Source organism: Sinocyclocheilus rhinocerous, unplaced genomic scaffold (genome assembly GCF_001515625.1).
Source record: "Sinocyclocheilus rhinocerous isolate Xijiao unplaced genomic scaffold, SAMN03320098_v1.1 scaffold1058, whole genome shotgun sequence".
In the NCBI taxonomy this organism is placed as follows: domain Eukaryota; kingdom Metazoa; phylum Chordata; class Actinopteri; order Cypriniformes; family Cyprinidae; genus Sinocyclocheilus; species Sinocyclocheilus rhinocerous.
This window is the reverse complement of record NW_015662162.1, coordinates 19,102-30,397: the sequence shown is the minus strand read 5'-3', so window position 1 is coordinate 30,397 and position 11,296 is coordinate 19,102. Positions and strand designations below refer to the sequence as shown.

General features: G+C 38.1%; 1 protein-coding gene across 1 annotated transcript in view; it reads left to right on the top strand.

The window, feature by feature from the left end:
• Positions 1 to 1,547: 1,547 nt before the first annotated feature.
• The window catches only part of LOC107727559 (zinc finger RNA-binding protein-like), a 28,530-nt gene continuing 18,781 nt past the window's right edge, over positions 1,548 to 11,296 (top strand). The window contains exons 1-7 of the mRNA XM_016537456.1: positions 1,548 to 1,643; positions 3,345 to 3,591; positions 3,677 to 3,791; positions 5,884 to 6,099; positions 6,186 to 6,520; positions 9,530 to 9,712; positions 9,848 to 10,067. Coding sequence (XP_016392942.1) covers positions 1,579 to 1,643; positions 3,345 to 3,591; positions 3,677 to 3,791; positions 5,884 to 6,099; positions 6,186 to 6,520; positions 9,530 to 9,712; positions 9,848 to 10,067 — 1,381 coding nt within the window. The 5' untranslated portion in view covers positions 1,548 to 1,578. The remainder of the gene's footprint in view (positions 1,644 to 3,344; positions 3,592 to 3,676; positions 3,792 to 5,883; positions 6,100 to 6,185; positions 6,521 to 9,529; positions 9,713 to 9,847; positions 10,068 to 11,296) is intronic.

The window sequence follows — 11,296 nt, the reverse complement described above, 5'->3', positions numbered from 1 at the left end:
GCGGTGAAACAATGGCGGACTGATGACAGCTCACTCAGGGCGGGTCTGAGGTAAGACACCAGTCCAGTCTGTGCTGAAACGCTGCTGTCAATCAAACTATCGTGGGAGGGGCTTGTCTGTGTGACGTCACACAGACAGGCCCCTCCCACGATAGTTTGATTGACAGTAGCGTTTCAGCACAGACTGGACTGGCGTCTTACCTTAGCTCCGCCCTGAGTGAGCTGTCATCAGTCTGCCATTGTTTCACCGCTGGAGCAGATGTAGACAAGAATGACTCCTAAGCGATTGAGGTGTTCTGTTGTTGGATGTGATAATGAACATAGCAGTCGTCATTTACTCCTGACATCTCAGCTGCTGAACTCGCATTGGACACTCGTGGATTACATTTGTTTCTGAAGGGAATGCTCCCCCGATCTGCCTAAATGCGTCTTATGTTTGCGCAAATTATTCATGATCCAGCCTCATCTACAGAGGAAGTGAGTATAATGTTTTGTAATGAATCTTTGCAAATCGCCTTTCCTAATAATGTGCTAATTAGCAAGTTTCACGATGAATGCGGCTAAAGTAAACAGTCTCTCTTAGAGCAGCTCGGAAGAGAGGGGCGGGGTCAGCAGAGCTCATTAACATTTAAAGGAAAATGCTACAAAAACGGCTTGATCTGAAAAGAGCTCTTTTTGACAGGGTAAAAAAGGTGTTTTTTTTAATTGAGAAATTTTAACCATGTTACAGACTTTTCATTAAGACCCCAAAGAATCATATCAACTTGTGGAAAATGGGCATCCGATGGCTAATGTCCGTCCCATGCACTGAACGCGCTCTCCTCCACATCACGAGTAGACACGCCCCTTATTGCTGATTGGCTACAAGTTTGTTTTGCTATTCGGCCCGAATCAGTTTTCTAAAGTGTTTTTGAAAAATCACATACCCTGCCTTTAATATACTTAGAACAATAATAAGCGGATAATCGCGCCACGCAATAAATCCTGCCTTCCATTCTTACGAATATCGGTCTGATTGAATCAAACTGGTGGAAATTTTTTAAAAGTACCTAGTTTAAATCAAAACTCACCCACTCAAATGTCGCGGCTTTTTGTCACGTCCAAATTAAACCTGAAATCACCTGAACTAAAGGTCTTTTGAGGCGGTTTTTAGTAAACTGTAATGTTTTCAGATCGTACCCGACACCTACAGAGCATTTGACGTGTAAAGTTACGAAAAGAAAGTGATAAATAAAAGTTATAGCTGATCATCGTTTACAAATATAATATAGAGCGAAACCTGATGTTTATTCTGTTTTTGTATAAATCAAAAAATAATCAAAAACTCACTAAAGTTAACGTATTTCTCATAATTTCAGAGCACCACCGTAGCCTACGCCACTGATAGAAACATATGTTAACTATTTATAGGTGTATAATATACATAATTGTATAATATAAACGAATCTTTACATCATAACGGTTTTATTTTGAGGCTCCGCGGGGGGCAGCGGCGCGAAGGTGACCGTTGACGTTACGGACACGCGTCGGTCACGTGATCGCCGGAGACGCCGCCGCCGTTACTGCTGCTGAAGTTTCTATGATGGCGGCCAGTAATTATTATGGATTCACACATGCAGCTGCCGCTGCCGGCCCGCAGTACAGGTACAAAACAAACACATATGCGCATGAACACATCGCTTATTTACAGCAGTCGGGATGCCACGACATATATTTAAACGAGATGCTGACGGCCAGTGCGCAAAGATCTCATGAGCTGCTGTTTGTGTTTATTGATGCTTGCATGTTATTATTATATCGTAAACGTGTGTTCGCGGGAAATATCCGTGTGCTAATATAAATACCGCGGTGCTGTCATACTTATTGATTCGTAGTACCATGTTTATACCATGGTAAACATATGGTACTATGCTTTTACCATATAATTCTGTGACTTTACCATTGCACTGTATTAAAAATGTGCATATGCTTACAAAAAGTTCTGTATTTTGGTAACCTATTCTTTAAAGTAAATACTATTACCATTGTATTTTGCACACTTGGAACCCTTACGACAATTAACCATGGTTTTATTGAAGTAAAAGTGTAGTTACCATGTTTTTTTTGGCGTATTGATTACCATTTGTGACCCTGGACCACAAAACCAGTCATAAGGGTCAATTTTTCGAAATTGAGATGTATACATCATCTGAAAGCTGAATAAATAAGCTTTCCATTGATGTATGGTTTGTTAGGATAGGACAATATTTGGCCGAGATACAACTATTTGAAAATCTGGAATCTGAGGGTGCAAAAAAAAAATCAAAATATTGAGAAAATCGCCTTTAAAGTTGTCCAAATGAAGTTCTTAGCAATGCATATTACTAATCAAAAATTAAGATTTGATATATTTACGGTAGGAAATTAACAAAATATATTAATGGAACATGATCTTTACTTAATATCCTAATGATTTTTGGCATAAAAGAAAACTCTATATAATTTTGACCCATACAATGTGTTTTTTGCTATTGCTACAAATATACCCCAGCGACTTAAGACTGTTTTGTGGTCCAGGGTCACATTTGTATAACCACAGTTTTACTACAAATACCTTGGTTAAAGTAGGGTTAGTGTAGCAAAACCATGGTTAATTTGTGGTTACCATGGATTAACTATAGTAACCATGGTTTTTTTAGTTTAATTTGTAGTAGTGCTGTCAAACGATTAATCGCATCCAAAATAAAAGTTTTTGTTTACATAATATATTTGTGTACTGTGTTTATTTATTATGTATAATTACACATACATACAGTATATGTTTTGGAAATATTTACATGTATATACATTTATATATTTATATTATTATACTTTATATATAAATATATTTAATAAATAAACATAACATATTTTTCTTAAGTATATACATGCATGTGTTTGTATTTACATATACATAATAAATATACACAGTAGGGCTGCACGATTAATCGAATGCGATTGTCATGCGCATTTTGTTTAAAAAGCCGGCATTTTCTGGGTTTTCTTCTGCGAGGCGTATTTGGAGTTTCAGCGCGAGAGCGCCCTCTGGCCTTCGGATGTAGATTTACTGCTGATCACAGAACCGTGCTTCACTGAAAGATACGCATGTCAATCTCAGCTTCTGTCGAATCGCGATCTCGATTCCATTTCGATTTATTGTGCAGCCCTAATACACAGTGTACACACTCATATATTATGTAAACGAAACCTTATTTTGGATGCGATTAATCGTTTGACAGCACTAATTCGTAGTAAAACCATGGTTAATTTTCGTAAGGGAAGGGAGTATAAACCTCATTAATTCTGAATTCCGAAATTCCCATCCAGCGCCCAGCCGCCTCCTGCATATTCCCACCCAACCACGGGCAGCTATAACGTCCAGCCCACCCCTGGAGTGGCCCATGCGGTGACGGCCCCGTACCCTGCTGCCACCGCCCAACCAGCGAGTCCCGTGGTGACCACCCCCTACCCCACCTACCAGCCCCATCCCGCCCCGAACTACGGCTACCGGCAGCCCGAAACATCCCCACAACTGACGACCACCCCTCAAACTTACCAAGTGTTGACTGAACCGGTAAGTCTTCTCTTTGCTTCATTCTTATTAATGATGCATCTCAAGTGGGCTCACTTACTTATTCCCGATTTAATTGGTTATACAGGAGAATTATAGCTACGGTCGACCACCAACGGTCAGCAGCTACGAGAACAAGCAGTACTTTCAAACGAGCATCGCACCTGCGCAGAGAACCGCGACCGAGGCCTACTTCCAGACAGGTGAAGCTGATTTCTCTTTCAGTCTGCTTTGAATGCTGTTAGAGATGTAACAATAATAGCCAAGTACATAAACGCATTGATCGAAGATGAAATGTGTTTTTTAAAGAGAGTTTGTGTTTGGTTCACCCAAAAATTCTGTCATTATTTACTCATCCTCAAGTTGTTCCAAACTTGTATGAATTTCTATCTTCTGTTGAACACGAAATAAGATATTTTGAAGAATGTCGGTAACCAAACAGTTGCTGGAAAAAAATACTACGGAAGTCACGGGAACCAGAAACTGTTTGGGTACCAACATTCTTCAAAAGAGCTTCTTTTGTGAGTAAATGATTTATTTTCATTTTTTGGGAAAGGTAGCTATCCCTTTAAGTTTTTGCATGTTTCGTAAACGTGTTTCCAGGTCTTCCAGCAGACATGTTGAGCTTTGGCACTCTTGCAGGTGATGCAGATTCAAATTTGGTTTCTGAAATTCTCATTCAGAAATGCTTCGTAATTTTGAAAATAAATTTCAGTATCTGTAACCATATAGTTATTATGATTTAGAAATGTAATATAGATTAATATTTAAATGTTATTTGTCATGCATTATTATTTTTGTAAAAAATAATAGTGATATATATATATTAGCTATGTTAAATATAAATATTAAATTGAATTATTATAATATTATACCAATGTTGTGATTATTGCAATGATTTTAATTAGGGATGGGAAGATTCCCCGATTCGCTCGGTGCATCGGCATAAAAAGTTAACGATGCGATGCATCGGTTTAACCCTTTAACTGTCACTCACATTTTTGAACATAGACGTGAAAGTGCACGATCCAAACTTACATTTTTATAATTCATGAACGAAAACATTTTGTAACATGATATTGATGTACCATTTTCTTGGTAATGCAATGTTTGATTTTAAAATGGGTTTCAAAGGATGAATTTTGAGATTTAAAGTTTTCAATTGATATATAATTTCTGATGATTTCTAAAGTGTGATAGAGAAAAAGGCAACAAAGACGACTTTTTTTGACAAAGGTCAGAACTTCTGTTATGATGTAGATTTTTGAGGTGCACTCTTGTCATAAATGAATCTATTACTTTTCCTACATAGATATTTTACCATTTTACCAATGTTTTTGTATCGCACTGCATCGTAATAGGGGTGAATCGTATCGCACCGGTAGCTGCTTCATATGTATCTTTAATGTATCGTATCGTTGGCTATGCATCGAGATGCGTATCGTATCAGTCATGAGATGCACATCCCTAATTTTAATGCACTACAAGTTTTTTAAAAACCTACAAAAGCGTTAATTTGGTAAGTTCAATTAATTTTCAAAAATCAGTTTCAATAAATCAAACTGTTTAAATTAAAATTCTAAATCAAAGGTTTATTGTGTTGTATTTAAATTTTTTTAAAAACATTTTAGTATATCAGTAGTTTTTGTTAACTAAAGCTATTAAAAATGGTTGTCATTAATTTTAATGAATTTCAATGTCATTAATGTAAATAAAATATAAATAAATGTTATAAACTTGAATGAAATTAGGAAATGTTGCCTTGGAAACTAACGCGAAATAAAATAAGTTTAAGATGAAGTCCTAAAACTGAAATAAAGCTAAATGTTGACTTTGAAATAAAGAAATAAAAAAAGAAAATTGAATTAAAATTACAAACACATTTGTACATAACAAAATACTAAAACTTAAATCGAAAAATCAAAATTTAAGTTTAAAATATGAAAAATAAAAGCTAATTCACAATACTAATCAATACAGTAGTATCTAAATAATAGCATTGCTTGTTTAGATCATTATGTATTATGTATTGTTACAGTGGTGCATATAAATGACAATAATTAGATATTCATGTTCTTTTGGTGAGAAACCATGTGAACTTATTATGTCTTGCATTGAACATTCTGAATGTACAATGACTGTTTGATTGAAAAAACAAAAAAAAACAACAACCAGCCCATCTAAGCTATTTCAGAGCAATCAGTATACTTAAAAAAAAATAAATAAATCAAGCTATATTGCTCATCTATAGCTTCCAATTTTTAGGTTTAAATGAGAACATCTTTGCCTTTTCAGGGCTGAAAAGTGGCTACAGCCCCACGAGCACACCGTACAGTCAGCCGCCTGTTCAAAGGCAGGTCGCAGCTCTGAAACCCCCTCCCGCTGTGAGCTCTGTGTCCTCTAGCTACACCATCTACCCGGCGTCAACCAGCGTACAGCAAACTGCAGCCCCCATATCCACTTACACCCCCAGTTCTTCCTACAACTCCACAGCTGCTACGTCCTACTCCGGTACGGCCGCGGCCGATTCAGATTTATACACCACAAATATGCCGGCGGCGTATCGTCTAACGGTATCTCTTTCTTTGTTGCTTCAGCCGGTCTCAGCTATTCCAACTATGAGTCTAGCGGTTACACATCCACGGCGTCGTACTTCCAGCCGGCGCAGTTGGCGCCCCTGCAGGCGCAGCCTCAACCGCCCCTCCAGCAGCCGCAACAACCTCCGCCACCGCAGCAGACGCAACAACCTCCCAAACAGCTTGCCAACTCCTCCTGGAGCAACACGGGCAGCGGCGCACTCACCAGCCCCACCGTCAACACGTACAAGAAACCCGTTTTCCATCAGAACAAGATCCAGAAACCCAAAGGGCCACCTAAACAGCCACAGCTGCACTATTGCGATATCTGCAAGATTAGCTGTGCTGGTCCGCAGGTGAGCAATTGCATTGAATCCACATTCAACTTCACCCAGAAATGAAATTTCCCTTATTTACTCAACCTCAGGCCATCCAAGATGTATCGTCTTTCATTCTTCAGCCGAAGAGAACTTAAAGGGATAGTTCACCCAAAAATGAAAATTCTGTCATTAATTACTCACCCTCATGTCGTTCCAAACCCGGAAGACCTTCGTTCATCTTCGGAACACAAAGATATGTTTTTTTGATGGAATCTGAGAGCTGTCTGACCCTCCCATAGACTGCAAGGTAACTACCACGATCAAGGTCCAGAAACATAGCAAGGACATCGGTAAAACAGTCCATGTGACATCAGGTGTTCAACCGTAATTTTACGACGCTACGAGAATAGTTTTTGTGCGCAAAGAAAACAAAAATAACTACTTTATTCAACAATTCTTCTCCTCCTCCTGTATGCTGTGGCGCGCCGCCGTTATGGAGAGAGTATCATGACGCATTCGCTTGTTTCCGCTTCATGTAAACAATGCATGCGCATGGTGCTGTTGCTTATGTTAACACGCACATGCATCAGCACGCGCATGCATCATTTACATGAAGCGGAAGCAAGCGCATGTGTAGTTGAATGGTTGTTTTTTGTGTCAGTTTATTGTTACCAATCTATTTGATCTGTTTTCGTCTGTAGACTTCAATTTCAATTCATATCTTTTAACGGCCGATTTCTCAAAATGAGTTTTTGCCTCTACTTCAGTAGCACTTTACACCAAGCTTATTCCCATCTGTATTTTGAAGAATTTTACTGAGGGGCAGTGTTGGGGTAACACATTAGACGTAACACAAGTTATGTAATCAGATTACTTTTTTCAGGTAAATAGTAAATCATGCATTACTTTTAAATGTACAATGACGTTTCAAATACGTAACGCATGTTTTCCCATTATTTAATGACACCTCTCCTGTCCCTCTGTTGAGAGAAATAGGCACATAGGCACTTCCTTCCTTCTTTTGGTGTGAAAGGACCTTTACAGTTGTAAAAATAAGTTATGGTTTATTTGTTATTAAAAAAACAAATAAGCAAGCCCATCCAAAGTGACAGGAAGTAATGCAAAAGAAACGTGATGTATTACTTTCCATAATAGCAACTAATTAGTTACTTTTTAATGGAGTAATGCAATATCGTAATGCATTACTTTTAAAAGTAACTTCGTTCATATATCATTCGCCTGGTTTTGTACAACATTTTATTCCTAAAAACATTGTGAAAGTGAAGTTTTTTCTTGTTGCTGACAGTGTTTTCTGGGAAATGCATGCAAGTTGGTGCATGTTTAGATAGATAACATTTCATTTGCATATTTATACAACGTTTCAGAAAAATTTCTTTCTATTTTTAAAGCTATCAGTCAATGGAGGAAGTATGGTGATATCTGTTAGTTTAGTTTTTATATAGTTCCAACCATTTTTGATGGCTCAAAATCCATATTTAGACAGCTTCAAAGTAATCCACATGGACCCTAGTTTTTGTCTTTTTTTTTTTTGTTAACTTCCTTCCTTCTTTTGGTGTGAAAGGACCTTTACAGTTGTAAAAATAAGTTATGGTTTATTTGTTATTAAAAAAACAAATAAGCAAGCCCATCCAAAGTGACAGGAAGTAATGCAAAAGAAACGTGATGTATTACTTTCCATAATAGCAACTAATTAGTTACTTTTTAATGGAGTAATGCAATATCGTAATGCATTACTTTTAAAAGTAACTTCGTTCATATATCATTCGCCTGGTTTTGTACAACATTTTATTCCTAAAAACATTGTGAAAGTGAAGTTTTTTCTTGTTGCTGACAGTGTTTTCTGGGAAATGCATGCAAGTTGGTGCATGTTTAGATAGATAACATTTCATTTGCATATTTATACAACGTTTCAGAAAAATTTCTTTCTATTTTTAAAGCTATCAGTCAATGGAGGAAGTATGGTGATATCTGTTAGTTTAGTTTTTATATAGTTCCAACCATTTTTGATGGCTCAAAATCCATATTTAGACAGCTTCAAAGTAATCCACATGGACCCTAGTTTTTGTCTTTTTTTTTTTGTTAAGAAATGCAAACTTTGTTTTGTATTACAAGTTTTCTAAAATGTTAAGTTAAAACATGCAAGTGAGGCATTATCTAATTAAACATGCGCCGATTTGCGTGCATTTCCACAGAAGAAATCTGTAAGGCCAGGTTCAAAATTCTTGTTTCATTTTGTTGACAAATTACAGTCAAAAGGTTTTACAGAAGGGATTCTGGATTAAAGCAATAACCCCCAAGAAGCCATGGTTTACAGTGAATTTATAACAGCTAAGCGAAGTGCCTAAAACCCCCTGTTATAAATTCACTGTAAACGACGGCTTCACGGGGATTATTGCTTTTGTAAAACGGTTAGTCCATATACGTAGTAAGGTTTCACAGAATAAAACAGAGCAAATAAAGTGTAATGATATTAATAAAAACAGTATTCTTCCACCAAACAATGTAGTTCCTCAGAATCAGTTGTGGTTCCAACAAAGTGGTTGCCGAGCAACACACAGAAGTAAACAAAGGTGTATGTTTGTAGAGTAATTTACAACAGCTTAGAGCGTGGCTCAGCCAATCAGAATCAAGGACCGGAACTATCCGTTTTATAAATCTCTTTTTATCACTCCATTTTACCATCTTTGTAGGAATAAGATGATATATAAACAAACCCCTCAGTAAAAATCTTTAGAATATAGATGGGAAAATAATTTGTGTATGGAAGTTCTACTAAAGCTGAGGGGGAAAAAAACTCATTTTTAGAATACTGACTTTAAAGATATGTATTGGAATTGAAATCTATAGATCTAAATAGATAAAGTACACAAAATAAGTATTTTGGATGTTTTCTTAACCGCTAGTCAACAACACGTTATGAAAAAAAACAACAATGTTTTTGCCGATAGTGTCTTGCCCTAATTTAGTGGAAATTGGTAGCAAACGTACTTCTTCATTGACTTGTGTTCATGTGCTCTTCTGCAGACGTATCGAGAACATCTGGAAGGACAGAAGCACAAGAAGAAAGAGGCGGCTCAGAAGAGCGGTAGTCATGTGACTAACGGACCTCGCGGTGTCCAGACGCAGCTGCGCTGTGAATTGTGCGATGTCTCGTGCACCGGCGCCGATGCATACGCCGCGCACATCCGGGGATCCAAGCACCAGAAGGTCTGTTAAATATCATGATGGTTCATTTGGCATTTTCAGCGCTCTTTTGCTTTTCGACGTATTTTGGTGTTGTAGCTTTGTTTGCGTCTTTGAAACTTTTTGTAGAAATGCACCTGCTATCGAACTTTTCCTCAGGTGGTGAAGTTGCACACCAAACTTGGCAAACCCATCCCTTCCACGGAGCCCGTTTTCGTGAGCTCTGCCCCTTCTGCCGTGACGATGACTACTAGCAAGACAGCGGCGACAACCACTCCCACCCCTACATCGGTTGCGCAGAAGACGCCGGCGGCGACTCTTTCCAAACCCGTGGCGTCTCCTGCGAAGAAACCTGCCACTGCTAAAATGGCCCTTATCGGTAAGTGACCTTACCGGGTATTTTCATTAAAGCGTCATGAAACCCCCCCTGTTTCAGCACTGGTCTTTCACACCTTAGATCTGAAAAAGACTCCAGAAATGGGCGTGTAAAACTGGAAAAGTGGGAGTGTAGAGGGTGGGAACAGGGGAGAAAACAACCAATAAATCACAGACCTACAACACACTCATTATACAGACAAATGAATATTCAAATATCTTTAAAGCAGAAAGAATAAAGGCAGTCACTTTTTGTTTACTCTTCTTTGAAGTTTCAGTCTATATATCATTGTTTGCTGTGTATCACAATATTCCGTCGCATCATCGCGTTCATGATCAGATGTACCGCTGTATCAGTGCCCTTATTCGCGCATATTTCATTTGAAAAATAAATGATATGTGCGCGCATACAGTGCTGGTTCATATTTGGAGACTATAAAATATGAATTAAACACGCTTGCTCCAGTCCGGATATGAACTAGGATCTGCAAAGCGAGTGTTGTTAAACTCGTCACGGCGTTTAGCGCAGAAACTGCTCTCTCATGCGCGCGCCACGTGTTGTTACATATTAAATATTGTTACGGTCGTGTTTACAGAGATGAACTGACAGCGTGGAAGCTTGTTCTTCTGATTTGAGTTCTCTGCTGTAAGACGACCTCATGCATAATACAGCGCAGTGATTGGATCATAAGAGTTCATTCTCATGAATAATACTGAGAAAAGCTCGGATAACTGATGACGTAGACGCATACTCTCCAGCCACGGCAGCCAATCACCACCACTCCCGATTAACGCATATACGTCACTTTCCATGACGTTGGTTCAACTTTGCTTTTTGAACCGGAAGAACTAAATTACCGTATTGACCCGAATATAAGACGATGTTTTTTTTCTTGGAAATACATCTGAAAAAACGCGGTCGTCTTATATTCAGGGTCTAGACTTTGACATGTCAATAATACACCCACAACAATAGGTGGCGCCAAATACGCATAAAACGAGTGTGCCATGAAATACGTAATGTAATGCGTGTTGTAAAGATCGCGAGTAAAAACAAAAGAGAAAGAAAACCTTACAGCTGCATGAGGCATGACTGTCACGTTAGCCTGATGGCACCAAACTCCCTTTGTGATTTTAAAACATAAGACAGTACCCAGATTTGAAGACTACAGTAAGATTTAACTTCTACTGTTAATAAGATTTTGGTAGGCTACTATTAGATGGATAGCCTAA